At 39.7% G+C, this 15,598-nt stretch overlaps 1 protein-coding gene across 1 annotated transcript in view; it reads left to right on the plus strand.

Annotated features, from left to right (window-relative positions):
• Nucleotides 1-7,971: 7,971 nt before the first annotated feature.
• col4a6 (collagen, type IV, alpha 6) overlaps nucleotides 7,972-15,598 on the plus strand; it is a 56,762-nt gene continuing 49,135 nt past the window's right edge. The window contains exons 1-2 of the mRNA XM_059354381.1: nucleotides 7,972-8,355; nucleotides 11,970-12,191. Coding sequence (XP_059210364.1) covers nucleotides 7,972-8,355; nucleotides 11,970-12,191 — 606 coding nt within the window. The remainder of the gene's footprint in view (nucleotides 8,356-11,969; nucleotides 12,192-15,598) is intronic.

Here is a 15,598-nt window from a genome sequence, read left to right on the forward strand (position 1 = left end):
GGGATGGAACCCCTCAGCGGGGGCCTCTCGATGAAAGAGCGAGTCTCTCTATTCTGGAATTCCTTTACTTTAATCCTGAAGCAGGTAGAGAGAGAGAGAGAGAGAGAGAGAGAGAATAAGAGAGAGAGAGGGGGAGAGAGAGAGAGAGAGAGAGAGGGAGGGAGAGAGAGGGGGAGAAGAAGAAAAGAAAGATCAAAGACCAAAAGTGTGGCAAAAAATATACATGAATCAGAGGACGTACCAGAAGTAACCTGTAATAATAATAATAATAATAATAACAATAATAACTTATTTGTATCGCACATTTTATACATACGATGCAGCTCAGAGTGCTTCACAGTGTGTCATTAAAAACTAAATAAATAATAAAATAGCAATATTTTTTATAAAACAAGATAAAAACGTTAATCAATATACAAAGAATAAAAGACACAATTAAACAGCAGAAAAATAAAAGTAGCAAAACTGGAACTGAAAAAACAGACTGGCCTGGCGTCTTCCTCGTATAACGATTTGAATGAAATATTGGGAAATAAGACAATTACACAGTCACTGTTTTAAATATGAGGGTTGAACAAACAGCTGACTTTCACCCATGAAAACAACAGTTAAGACTTTATTACGTAACTTCCATTTTTTTACATCATTTCCGTTTTTACGCAACTTCCGCGGGTCACGTCACCCTCTTAACTTCTTCACTTCCAGCATTTATGTACATTTATTTACTGTTTAAACTGTATTTTATAAGACCTAACCAGGAAGTGTTTTGCCCTAATGTCAGTGGTTTTGCAGTCTAAATGTCCGTGAACCACCAAACAATCATTCTGACAAACGCTCATATGTGTCGTTATGATCTGTATTGAACGGTCTATTCTGTCGTTTTGGTTGGAGATTTTGTTGTAAAAAATCACAAGAAGAAATGCTCTCAACTGTCATTAGCTTGGAAGTGTATCATCCACAACGGTTTTGAAAAGTTTTTGGGCCAAAAAAGTTACTTAAAGCTCACTAAACTTTGAATTGTAGCGCATCAAACATGTCAGACAGCCGTTACCACATAGCTTAATATCACCCACTTCTTTTAAAAATGACTTGTTGCAGGTTGCTTTAACAACCCTCGTCCTAAAACAGCATTACTTTTACTGCTACATTTAAGCATGAAATAATTTTCTGTAGGTTTATTATCCCAAAAAGACAAAAAAGGGACAGGGAAGGAAAAGCAATATACAGGCATGTTATGAGATGGAAGATCATATATGTGTTTTGTGACACACACACACACACACACACACACACACACACACACAGACGAGGCTCAGATTGCACACAGATAATCAGCGCTGGCAGCAGAATGACCCTGAGACAAGCATGAACGATGACTTTGATGTCTGTCTTCCTCCTCATCTTTCAATATATCTCCAACCTGTGCTGAGCAAGTGTATCTGTGTGTGTGTGTGTGTAAAGATGAAGCCTAAACATAGACAACCACCATTTTTAAGGCTCAAAAGGAGCGAGAGCCTGATAAAATGCCATGCAGGGGCCCAGGAGTGTGTGTACTATCATACATGTCACACACACAGTAAATACAATCTCTCTCTCCCTCACACTGGTTGTCTATGTTTAGGCTTCATCTTTACACACACACACACACACACACACACACACAGATGTATCAAATGGCAGTAGAGTAGACCTTTTTTCTCCCTTTGTCCAAAAATGTCTCGACAAACAAAAAAGGATGAAATTGAGCTTTGAACTTCTCTCACACACCTGACACTCATAGTTTCCTCAGCAGACGCAGCGTTTAGTCTTGGAAAGGTCAAAGGTCATGGCCAGCACAAAGGCCAGGGTAGAGCAGAAGGTCAGGGGCAGCGAGATCACACACTCGGAGACAGACAGGCTGAAGTGTGTGTTGAATAGTCCTCAAGGTGTTTCTAGACGCTCTTTTTAATCCTTTTTTCCCACCATCTCCTCTTTCTCAGCTTCTTATCTTTGGTGCCTGGAATTAAAATGTTATTTTAATGTCACACATATAAAAGTAAATAACAAAAGATAGAAAAGTTTTGTGTAAAAGTTTCAAAGAAAACTAGAAAAGAAACAGGCAGCAGTAGAAGAAGAAAGTCCTTCTGTATCTGAGACCTGTTGCAGCATCATCTCAGTTTCCAGTGCGCACTACTGTCCCCACATGGCTGCATCAGGAACTGCAGCAAACCAGAATTAAAGTTTCAGCTGGTTCTTGTACAGAAATCGGCAATCAGCTGGTTTTATTTCAATGTTTTTTATGACTTTTAGGTAGAAAGAAGTGTGACTTTTTATTACTGACAGCAGCAGCAGCCTTTTCTTTCCATTATAACTGGAGAAACTCCTGAAGAAGCCTGTTAGGTGCAAATAAAAGCTGCATAAAAAAGCTAGTAAGTGGACCTTATTTACAGATTTTTTATAAACTTGAGGTAAAATGTAGGTATTTGTGTGACTGTATAGATGATTTTGCAACCCCAAATTACTAAATATTATGCTGTTTTTTATTATAGATGCTTTTTTCTATAACAAACAGACAGAAAAACACATTATTTAATTCTTTATAACAGTGTAATAACTATTAACATGTTTACACAATGAATCACAATCTTGTGTGTATGTAAAACTTCCAGTGCACAACACTAAGAAGTTTTAACTATTTAAACCTGAGGATAAATAACAATGTGCAGTTTAATTGTGCACTAAAAAAACATTATGTGTTCATAATATTAACATTGAGAAGTCCTATTAAAACCAAACTATCATTGTATTACTTTTAACATGTTTTGCAATTTTAGATACAGATTTAATCATCGTAATATAAAGTTTTGAAGTGCTTTTACTTTGAAATGTTGCAGATCTTCCAGAAAAGTACCAATAATTAACATTTTTACTCCGTTTGGGGATTAACTACTAATTAATTAGGTCTTATTAAAATCAAACAATCATTATATTACTTTTAACATGTTTTGCAATTTAAGATAATGATTAAAATCATTGTAATATGAAGTTTTGAAGTGCTTTTACTTTGAAATGTGTCAGAATCTTCCAGAAAAGCACCAATAATTAACATTTTTGCTGCATTTTATGTGATGATCATATTCATCTGATTTTAATTGCAAACCTTTTTTAGGCATTAAGGTGACAGTTAATTCAACTCCTTGTCCACACAATTCTAACAAAATAAAAGCATGAGAATGTAAATAAAAGGTGGAAATAAAGTGGGAAAATAACAGTAAAGGTCTCATCCTCTGCTCTCTTTGCTGCACAGAGCAGGAATCAAACACCTTCTGGGTGATCTAATACACATACACATACACACACACACACACACACACACACACAAACACATATACAAAGGGCAAACACATGCAGGAATGTACATAACTGGTTATTACTGATTTTATAGGCTCTTGTGATTTGATACGATGATGACGGAACGGTTATTTATGACATTTCCACTCTCTCACTCACACACACACACACACACACACACACACACACACACGTTTTGCAGAAATCAAAACTATAATTTATGACATTTTTTTTCCTGCCCTGCCTTGCTCGTTAGTGAAACTTGAGGTGAAACATTGTTAAACATGTAGATGCTCATCGCTTTGAAACGGGACAAAAAATACTTTTAAATGTGTAATTATGTTTGTGTGTGTGGTCGGACCTGTCTCCTAAAAGTTACATTCCAATAGAAGGAAACTGCATTCTCAATTAGGTTTTGGGGGAAAAGTTTGTTTTGTCTCGGATTATGGTCACAATTTAAAACAAAATAATTGGTTAAATTGAGGCAACAACTTTGTATGGCTTAGGAAAGAACGTGGCTTGAGTTAGAATAATTGTGTTAAATTAATTAATTAATGGTGGATGAAGCGTCACATTAAGACGCCCCGTTATGGTTTAAAAAATAGTTCCAAAATGAAAATTGTGCCCACTAACGGAGCGTTACCAGAGCGTCAGTTGGATGTTCCTTTCTGGATGTTCTAGTAATTATGAAATATGTAGTTTTGTGATCTACACAGTGTTTATCCAGCAGATTTATACGTCCTTAAAAACTGGAAATAATACGTTGAAAATTTAACAACAGCAACCACGACTTTTGGTCTTGCACAGATGCAAAAAAAGAGTTTGCTGTCCACCATATCGATCTTTTTGCAGAAAGCGCCGTGCATGAATTTCTCCGATGTGCAATACAAGACAGCTTGGATAAAAACTTTTGACTTAAAACAGTGAGACAGGAATATAATTTACATTTAGATATACATAAATGGTATAAATTCAACCTGTTGTGGACGATCACAAACATTTTAGAACTTAATAAACCAGCAATCAAATGTGGTTGTTTTTTTGTTTGTTTTTTAATTTAAAAAAAGACACATGTATTTGGTATTTTTATGGCAATAATCTGTCCAATGTTTTCTGGCTTGTAAAAAATAAAACACTTATTGGACGTGGAAACAACATCTATGTCAATGCACAAAAATACATTCAAAAGATGGAAAAAGTACCAAAAAAAACTAAATTGCAGTGCAGTTTAAAGTGATTGACAAGCCGATAAAAGGACAATATAATCCATTAAAAAAACAAAGAAACAGACAAAAGCAATTTAACAATAAAAGACCAATGCACAAAAATGAATTAAAAATGTATATTTAAAAAATAATTAAAAGGAAAACTTGTTGGATTTAGATTACAAATGTATTAATAGTTCATCAAAAAACAAATTAGAAATCATGAAAAAAGAGAAAAAAATTACCCTTAACATGTAATGGTCAGCACAGGTTTGTTGTAAGTCTAAATCTCATATGTGCATTTTTTTCTATAAAGATAATTAACTAATAACTAATATAATAACTAATAACAAATATTTGAAGATGTCACTGATGCTGCTGCAGTCGGGGGGCCTCTCTCCTCCTGCAGGTTGGGTGGGCGTCAGATTCTATCAGCTGCCTCTGTCTGCTCTATTTTCCATCTCTGGACTCTTGTTTTGAAGGAGCACACAGAGCAGATAAGTGCAGGAGAAAAGTCCCACGCTGCTGCTGCACACACACACACACACACACACACACACACACGCACACACACAGAGCGATACAGAAAACATGCACATTAACAAATCCCGAGCTGACTAAACACAGCTGGAGGGAGCTCATCTTCACACACTTCACTTCCTACGTGACTCCGAGTCCTGAATTGCTTTTACTTTGAAATCTGGCAGAATCTTCCAGAAAAGCATCAATAATTACGATTTGTGCTGCATTTTGGGCATTAAGTTGACCTTTATGTTCATCCACTCTTATTTGCAGTGCTATTTTTAGACATTAAGGTTGCATTTTCATTCAACTTATCATAATGACAGCCTTATCTACCCAATTCTAACAAAATAAAAGCATGAGAATGTAAAACAAAAGTGTAAATTAAGTGGAAAAATAACAGTAAAGGTCTCTTTCTGTGCTGTCTTTGCTGCACAGAGGAATCAGACACACACACACACACACACACACACACACAGCGATACAGAAAACATGCACATTAACAACATGCACATCTGTTCTAAACAGAGCGAGGTGAAGCTGACGGGAGGTTCACTCGCGTCAAATCTGGAAGACGTTTTTGTCGTTTCTGTTTGTCGTCTTGCACATTCTTGGCTGTCTCTGCCGTCAACAGACTTCAGTTTTGTTTGTAAATGAAGGTTCGACCCAGATGAGATTTTGGTGGCTGATGTTTTGAAGGTTGACGTTGTTTAGAAGCTTGGATTTTCCTTTCCTTTAGTTGCAGTTTTTAAACATTTTTGTCAGATTTTTACTGAGATTGAGGTGATGCATTGAAGCTAGTCACTAAAATTACTTACACAAATACGACAAGTGATCCAGTCCTGTTTTGTGCAGTTTTTCCAATAATGTATTGCATATTTTCTTACTTTAAAGTGATTTTGAGATGAAAATCGCTTAGAAATATCAAATCATAAAGTAAGAGAGAGATCTTTTTTAGCATCCCGCCAACAAGATTCACCTCAAAAGCAAGTTTTTTCTTCAACAAACAGACTTCATAACAGTGTAACAACCATTCCCTTATTTACACACTTAATCACAATCTTATGTAAGCACACAAGACACAAGACATCTAATATGAGACATGAGACATCCAATGTGAGATCCAAGACGCCCAACCTAAGATACGACATGTCCAACATAAGACACCAGATGTCCAACATGAGACACAACATGTTCAACATGAGACACAACATGCCCTATGTGAGACATGACACATCTAACATGAGACACAAGACGTCCAACATGAGACATGATATGTCCAACGTCACACATGATATGTCCAACATGAAACACAACATGTCCAATGTGAGTCATGAGACGTCCAACGTTAGACTTGAGACGTCCAACATGAGACATGAGATGTCCAACATGAGACACGAGACGTCCAACGTTAGACTTGAGACGTCCAACATGAGACATGAGACGTCCAACGTGAGACATGAGATGTCGAACATGAAATACGAGACGTCCAACGTTAGACTTGAGACGTCCAACATGAGACATGAGATGTCCAACTTGAGACATAAGACTTCCAACATGAGACACAAGGCGTCCAACATGAGACATGAGACGTCCAAGATGAGACATGAGATGTCCAACGTGACACATGATATGTCCAACATGAAACACAACATGTCCAAGATGAGACATGAGACGTCCAACATGAGATGTCCAACATGAGACACGAGACGTCCAAGATGAGACATGAGATGTCCAACGTGAAACATTAGTTGTTGTTGATATGTTGCATGGAGCAGCTCAAACCAGATCAATGAATAACTGGGATGAATAGAAGCTAATAGAATCAGTTGCTATTGAGCAAACACCTTAAAATGACACAGCTGCTTTAAATCTTTTAGTTTTGTTTTTAATGATATAAAGCGATTAATTCAACATTTTTCTCCTGTCACCTCTTCTCACCTCTATGCGCTTTGTGCTCCTTGTGGGATTTGTCTTTCAGCACTGCTACTCTCACTCTTTTTCTCCGATCTGGAAATAAACATGATTTTTTATTCATAATTTAACTTCAGTTCATAACTCACAGCTGCAGCCGAGTGGACGCTCCAAGGAAACACATTTTCACAGCTTAAATGTAATATTCAAACATGGATTTTGTTCTCTTTTTTTCAACATTTGCATGGGTTTAATCCGTCATGACATACAAATAGCTCTTAATTAAGCATAACAATTGATTTTTGAGCCATCACCAAACACTGTTATCTGCATGACCTCAGCAGTCACAGCTGTACGTCGGCTGTTAAAGCTTAAAACGAGCCATACATGCCAATTACATCTGCCGAGCTTGTCGTAACCTCGGGCTAAATTTTCCCCAATTAGTTCAGGATTTTAAGACTGTGGAGTAAAAATCCTCTGTAATATATTTATGGCTTTTATGACATGTTTTAAGTTTATTGTCAGAGAAAAAAATCTCTTCTTCTGTTAAATATTTTGCATTCAGAGAACAAAAAGATAAATTAAAAGACAACAAACCGAAGACTGTCCTCGCTGTCGTCCTGTGGCTCATTTCCTGCGCCAACAGCTGAGAAAGCACTGCCGATTTATGATGTCATCACCGTGGGACAGCAAGGGCCCCTGCTGGACACTAATGGGCTTTTTATTGGAGGGGAAAGCACCTGGATGAAAAGAGAGAACAGGTTGTTTGTTTTAATAGCGGCCATCAGCACAAACAGATGAGTCAGAGGGGCAGAGGAGGGCTGGGAAGCAAAGTGAAGAGAAGACACACAGTGATCGAGACACAAGACGTCCAACATGAGACACGAAGCGTCCAACATGAGATGCAAGACGTCCAACATGAGACATGAGACACAACATGTCCATTGTGAGACACAAGATGTCCAACATGAGACACAACATGTCCATTGTGAGACAAAAGATGTCCAACATGAGACACATGTCCATTGTGAGACACGAGATGTCCAACATGAGACACAACATGTCCATTGTGAGACACGAGATGTCCAACATGAGACACAACATGTCCATTGTGAGACACGAGATGTCCAACATGAGACACAACATGTCTTATATGAGACACGAAGCGTCCAACATGAGACGCAAGATGTCCAACATGAGACTCGAATCGTCCAACATGAGACGGAAGACATCCAACATGAGACACGAAGCGTGCAATATGAGACGCAAGACGTCCAATATGAGACGCAAGGCATCGAACATGAGACACAAGACGTCCAACATGAGACACAAGACGTCCAACATGAGACACAACATGTCCAGTGTGAGACATGAGACGTTCAACGTCAGACACAAAACGTCCAACATGAGACATAATTAAACAAGAATATATTAGAATTGGGATAAATCATGTCGTACGACAAAACACAAATATTGACACACTAGTTGCATTTTTTGCAAGCTGAACATTTGTTTTTAGTGGATTTATATATATAAAACTGAATTTATAACATCTAAATTGACCAAAAGTCTAAGTGAATGTTCCAGAATGACAGGCCACCATCGAATGACAAGCAGCTATAATGAAGAGTTTAAACAAAACAGAATGCAGGTGTGATTGCATCTTTAGCACCCAGTATGATGTTATTTCTCTGCTCTCCAAGTATCTGAGAAATTCCATCTGAAATGCCCGTACGTACGTGCTGAGATAATGAGGCAGTGTCTGAGATAAACCAAGGTGTTTGGGTTGGCCGTCTGATCGCTGGAGGGGATAGGAGGGAAAACCAAAACATTCCCATCTAGAGAGGATTTCCCTCTTTCTCCCCTGTGTGTGTGTGTGTGTAGACGAGTGTGGGAGCTGCTGCACTTTTTAGTTAGTGTTTTCACTTGTTTCATCTTCAACAGCATCAAAAGTCCCGTCCCTTTTGAGCACATTTTTGTAGCCTTTCTGTCTAAGGCGTTTGAGGTTCTGCCGATTCATGTGGCCCGACCTGTAATTAGGTTATCAAGCCGCCCCCACTGATTAAACTTGCACCCAGAGACCCAACGCTGGCCAGCCCCCTCTCATCACCATCCCCCAGTGAGCATGCGGTGTGACAGCTAAAATCTTCCCCCCTAGCACGCTCGCCGCTCAAAACAATGCTCCCCGATAAATCCTCCGAGGGCCTGAGGGTGTGTGTTCGTGTTTGCGTGCGCGTGCGTGGGCGGACGACACACACACACACGCTGGTTTTCACACGCATGGCGGCGAGAATCTGTCTGTCCAAGCACTCTCCTCTATCAGGAAGTGAGGTCGGCCCGATGGGAGCAGTAAGTCCAGAGAGCTTAGCGGCCCCGAATAGGCTCCATTGTGCCCTTTGTGCTGGAGGGGATTTGGGCCTACAAACTGACCAGTCTGCTGGAAGGTGATGAGGATGGAAGGTCTGGAAGAGCCGGGCGGAGACCCGCCGGGCTGGCATGAAAACACACGGGGGTGCCAACTGGCAAGGGTGTCCGCGGTGAGACGGTGTCGGGAGACGGTGGCAGCGGGACAGACTGATCGCTGATAAAAATTTGTCCCCATGTGTGAAAAAAAAGCAAAGTGCATTATTTGTGTTACGTGTGGAAACCAGTGCATGTGCAGTTCATATCATCTCGACTTGAAAGTCACAGACAGTACCTGGTGACACATGGTGACATGTGGTGACACACAAACTTGTGTTTACCCAGGGCCGGGTCGCGATGGCAGCAGACTAAGCAAAGTATTCCAGGCGTCCCTCTCTGCAGCAACTTTTTCCCGGTCTTCCTGGAGGACCTCAAGGTGTTTCCATGCCAGGCAACATATATGATCTGTCAAGCATGTTCTGGGTCGACCCAGGGGCCTTTCAAAAGTTGTGACGCGAAGGAGAATCAGCTTCACTCCGTGTTTAATACTAGTCTTAAGTCTTAACCTGTCTTAAGTCTTTGGCAAGAATCTGTTTGACTGTCAGCTTGATCCGTGTTGAATATGGCAGGTTGACTTGTCTTGAGTTGTTCTTAGAAATGTTACAGATAATACCAGGTGACACATGCATAAACGTATTCGGGGCCGGGTCGCTGGGGCAGCAGACTAATCAAAGTATTCCAGGCGTTCCTCTCTGCAGCAACTTTTTCCAGCTCTTCCTGGGGGACCTCAAGGTGTTCCCAGGCCAGGCAACGTATATAATCCATCCAGCATGTTCTGGGTAGTGATTTGCCAATGAAGCTTCATGAACCATTTTCCTTATTTTTTGACCCCACTAGATGGTGCTCTTGGCTTTAAAAAAAAAGGCTCTAGCAATGGTAATTGAGTGTGTTTTCAGCCCTTTGTTGAACAGAGAGCTCCATCTAGTGGAGTCAGAAAATAAAGCAAGTGGTTCATGAGGCTTCATTGGCACATCACTAGTTCTGGGTCGACCTCAGGCCTTTTAACAGCTGGAGGTGCCCAGAAAACCTCCATAAGGTGGCATCCTGACCATGTGCGCTAGTTTAAGACTAGTCTTGGACTTAAACTGGTCTTAAGTCTTTGGCAACAATCAGCTTGCTCCGTGTTGATAGTTCTACATTTAACATCAACTCTGGCTTGATATTAGCTTTCTTTACGTATTAGTGTGTTAAAATTTTCATATTCAAAGTTCTTAAAACAAGTATAGGGTTTTTGACGAGATAATAAATCCATGTAGGTTATTTAATGATCTTTCACCTTTGGAGAAATTGACTACATTGTGAAAGACACAAGAGAGAATAAAGAGCTGATACTGACGATTGGAGTTAAAGCATTGCAGCTTAGTCATTGTTATTACTTCATTTGTGGCTTTTATGTGCAGTGTTTTGTACTTTTTATAACACTTAACTAGGAACCTTTAGCCCTAAGTTCAGAAAATGAGTTTTTTAGCCTAAACTAAAAAGTTGAATAGGGCCACACTTGCCCGTAGTTATGGGCAGATCGAGCACCAATTCAATAGTTCAATTGACTGCAGTCAAATCATTTGGGTTGGGGGAGTCACCCAAAACTAACCATTGAGCTGAAAGTGGTGGGATATCACAAAGAGACACACAAATACCAAAGCACTCAGTATAAAATTAAGAAACTCATAAAAGCATCCCGAATAGAATCAGAAAGAATGAAAAGACGTACAGCAACACAAATAAATGGAGCACATTTTAACATCACAATAGCGTACAAAAATACTACATAATATTATTTTTTCGATCAACAAAATGCCTCATAGTGACGCTGCATATTTAAAAATCATCTAATCATAAAACTGGCCTGTAATCAATCTTAAAAATCCATAAAGTTTCAGTTGATTTATTTATCAGCTTGTTTTGGTGTAATTCTGCCTCCTAGTGGCCAAAAAATAGTAATGCAGCTTTAAAGGTTAAATTAGAAACATTGCTTTGATATTAAAAAGTTTTGAATTTACCTGAATATTTACATAATGTCAAACTAAATCTAAAAATGCATCTTAAGTTGCAATCAAAAGCATTTTAATCTCTCTTTCTGAAACGTTGCTGTTGGCTCTGATGTCTAATTCCCACACACAGGTCACTGCAGGTCATTGACCTGTGTGGAGTGATAGATCGCCCCCTAGTGGGCGTTTCCAGATCTGCCTCATGCTCCAGCATTATCTAATGTGATTCTTCTTTTTGTCTTTATTGGTTTCCCCCATCCAGTTTTCCATTCCCTTTCATCCGTTCCCTTTTATCTCCCCCTCTGTGATCTTGCATTTTTTAATTCCATGCCATGTTAGGGAATAAACAGAGATGCTTTCACCTCACTTCCTCCTTCAAAACACTCAAAGACACTCGCTTCCAGCTGACCGTGAAGGAGAGATTGTCTGAAGATTACCTTTTAGTAGCTGTTTCTGATATTTATTAGATTTCACAAATGGGAAAAGCCCCTTTGTGTGCACGGTTACAGCTTTTCACATCACCTCTCACCTTTTTATGTAACACCAGACAGTCTTTGAAAGTGACCCCTGTGACCGGAAAATAGGACAAGATGAGATAATAAATGAGGCAGAGATGGAGAGAAGGCGAGGCGTGAGAGAAAGTGGCTCCCTGTGGGACCCCTGCATATTTTCCCCAGGTGAAACCAGGTGTTGGAGAGCGAGCAGCGAGCCAGACAGCCCCACTCAGCCCTGTCATTACTGCTACCTGCTACCTGCAGCCCGGGGCCACGTGGGCTGCAGGCAGAGCTGCACCATGTGGTCAAGGCTGATCCACCATCATTGTCACTCTTAACCCTTTATCGGGCAAAGAACTATATTTGGTAACTTCAGGTAATATTTTGAGAAAAAAGTTGCAAATTTACTGGATTAAAGTGGCAAATCTACAAGACAAAAAGTCGCAGATTTAAGAGATTTAAAGTGGGAAATCTGTACGGAAAAAGTTGCATATTACGAGAAAAAAGTGGGAAAAAAGCAACTTTTTTCTTGCAGATTCACCACTTTAACCTAGCCTGGCTAACACCAGACTAATCTCAAATGAGATCTAGGCTGCGTCTCATCTCGCTTAATTTTCGCGTCCTTTATCCTCTATCCTCGCTTGAACCGGAAGTTCTTTCGCGGGCGCCATTTTTAAGATTGTCCCAAAGCTCTTATTTGTGATCGGAGGATAGAGGATAGAGGATAGAGGATAGAGGACGCATATCGGAGGAGGCACAAGCGAGGATACACGAGAGAATCCTATGCGGAAGTCTTGTAGCGGTGGCCCCGCCCCCTGACTTATTGAATAGACGCAACAGCTGATCGTAATAACTTATGTTATACATCGCAACATCGCAGTAGTTTCATACCGGAGTGAAGACAGATCACAGATTAAACTAAAGTGTGTCACCACAAGTTTTATATTTTATTTATATGATTCACCATGTAGTTAAAATCTGTTTTATTGTGACTCTGAACAACAAAAAACACAACAAACATATGTCTACATTTATAATAAATTAAGAGAAAGATTGCTCTAGAAGTTTTTTTTTCCTTTTCGTGATCTGTTTTTTCCACCATACAGATTTATTATGGATATTATTATCAATCAATCAATCAAACTTTATTTATATAGCGCTTTTCATACATATAAATGCAACTCAAAGTGCTTTACAAGTGCTTTAGTAAAAAAAAAAACGTAGAGAGTATGAGAGTCTGTCTGTCAGCAAGAAACACTTTTACATTGTTTGTCATTTTCATCCGTCCCACGCGAGGCTGATCATTACTGAGTGACATAATTTACATTTTACCTTAATCATATAACCTAATAAAATATTGGCCGGTGTTCAGCGGACACAATCATGTTCGCGGATATTAAATAATTAATTTATCACCAGGATCGTCTACTACGACGGCGTATTAGGGCCATATATGAAAAAATAAATAAATAGGGACCCAGGGGAGAGGGACCCAGCCACCATGGCATGATTAAAAACACATAACATGAGGTGATGTTACGACATCACCACATTTCATTCCTTTCTACCTGCGGGATGTCTCTTCTTCTCCATCACTCGCTCTGTTTAAGGTGTTTTATCAGAGTGATCCGACTGACGCTCCCCTCCTCCTCGCGTTCACACGGAGCGCTGTCTCTCTTTCAGACCTCCTCTGCTCCTTGTTGACAGTTACAGTGTGTAACGTTCGTCTAAACTTATTTCACAGCAGCAGGTTTATTGCTCCCAGCCTTCATTCCTCACAGGCATTCTCATGTGGTGCGTCTTTACGCGTGCCATGGAGCCATGGAGTGTGTGTGTGTGTGTGTGTGTGTGTGCTTGCATTTGTGGCACCAGACGGACCCAGTATGGACCAGTATTATCCCCCTCCCCTGGGTCTGTTTTTTTTTTCATACTTGGCCCTAATAGTCGTCCTAATATATACAGAAGCAAATAATAATAAATAAATAATATGAAGGCATTCCCGTGCCCCTGAGCTGGACACAGTTCAAAGTATAAATACACAATGGAGGTTGTTATTCATGTGCAGGTGTTTGTTAAACAGAGAAAACACTTATTATTATTAGTGCATGTCTCCAGCTGTTAAAGCGACTGACAGCTGATCCAGCTGTGATCTGCTGCCACTGTCATTAGAAACGGACGTCGGTTCACGTGACGCTTCGGAGGGAAGCCCCTCATGGCCCCTCATGTCATTCAGCCACACACATCCACTGATTTTATGGGCAATAAACAAGCTGCTGCGGGTCTCTCGCCGGCTCCGCTGTCCCCCGGCTCGTAGCCAGATCAACAGCGTTACGGTAGCCTGGCTAATAGCTACCGCTAACGCCGTAATGGTAGCGTAACGCTGAGAGACCTTTCGCCTTTCAACTTTTGCTCTAAACTATTTAAAACACCATCTACAGCCAAAGAGAGTTTCGCGTCTGCAGCAGCCATGTTGGATCCGTAAGAAAACTACAAGCTTCCATCTGCCGGGTAGTACGCGTCATCGTCTTGCCGTCCCTCCCCGTTCTGTGATTGGATCCCTAAAACAGGGCTAAGAAACTGCCCTGGTTGCCAGACCCCTTGGCAGTTCGAAATGAAATCGAGCGCGCAAGGCAGTCTGGGTATACCCAGGCTAACATTAACCCTTAATAGGACACTCATTGAAATACTTGCAAATTCCAAATTTCAACCCTAGAGAATATTGGAGGATATTATATACTGCCAGAATGTGTGAAAAAAAATATACGAAAATAATATTTTGATAAAAAAGTTTACGAGATTAAAGTGGTAAATCTACGAGAAAAAAATGTGCAGATTTATGAGATTTCAAAGTGGTGAATCTGCAAGAAAAAGATTTGCCATTTTAAATCTCTTAAATCTGCGATTTTTTTTTGTAGATTTGCCATTTTAATCTAATAAATTTGCAACTTTTTTTTCGAAATATAACCTGAAGTTACCAAATATAGTTATTTGCCTGATAAAGGGTTAAAGCCAAGTGCAGTAAACAGAGATGTAGAGCAGTTACACTTTTATTGGGTAACTTCATGTCGAGTCAGGTTTATTCATGCACTCCGACATTATTAGTTTATCCCGGAGGGCTTTAAAGTCTGTGTCTTCATTTCAAAGGTTGTTTGTGACTTTCTTAAACCTGCAAAAGACACACAGACATTGTGTTGCTTTTGTCTCTTTTTTATTGTTGTGTTTCGTCTCTTTGTAGTTTCTACACTGTGGTTTAACCCCACGCTCTGTGGCTTTGTGTCTCTTTGTAGTTGTTATGTGTCACTTAATGATCTTTTTGTGTCTCCTTGTGGTCATGTCTGTCTCTCTGTGGTCTTTTTGCATCTCCTTGTTGTTATGTGTCACTTTTTGATCATTTTTTGTCTCTTTGTGACCTTTTTTGTGTCTTTATAGTTGTCATGTGTCACTTTGTGGTCATTTTGTGTCTTTGTGGTCATTTATGTCTCTTTGTAGTTGTTATGTGTCACTTTGGTCTTTTTGCCTTTCTTTGTAGTTGTTATAGTTTTTTTGTGGTTATTTTGTGTCTCTGATGATCTTCTGTCTCTTTGTGGTCATTTTGTGTCTCCTTGTGGTCTTTTTGTGTGCCTTGTGCCTCTGTGTTGTTTTTGCATCTCTTTGTAGTTGTTAAATATCTCTGTGAAAATTT

The sequence above is a fragment of the Centropristis striata genome, chromosome 17, assembly GCF_030273125.1.
Source record: "Centropristis striata isolate RG_2023a ecotype Rhode Island chromosome 17, C.striata_1.0, whole genome shotgun sequence".
Lineage (NCBI taxonomy): Eukaryota > Metazoa > Chordata > Actinopteri > Perciformes > Serranidae > Centropristis > Centropristis striata.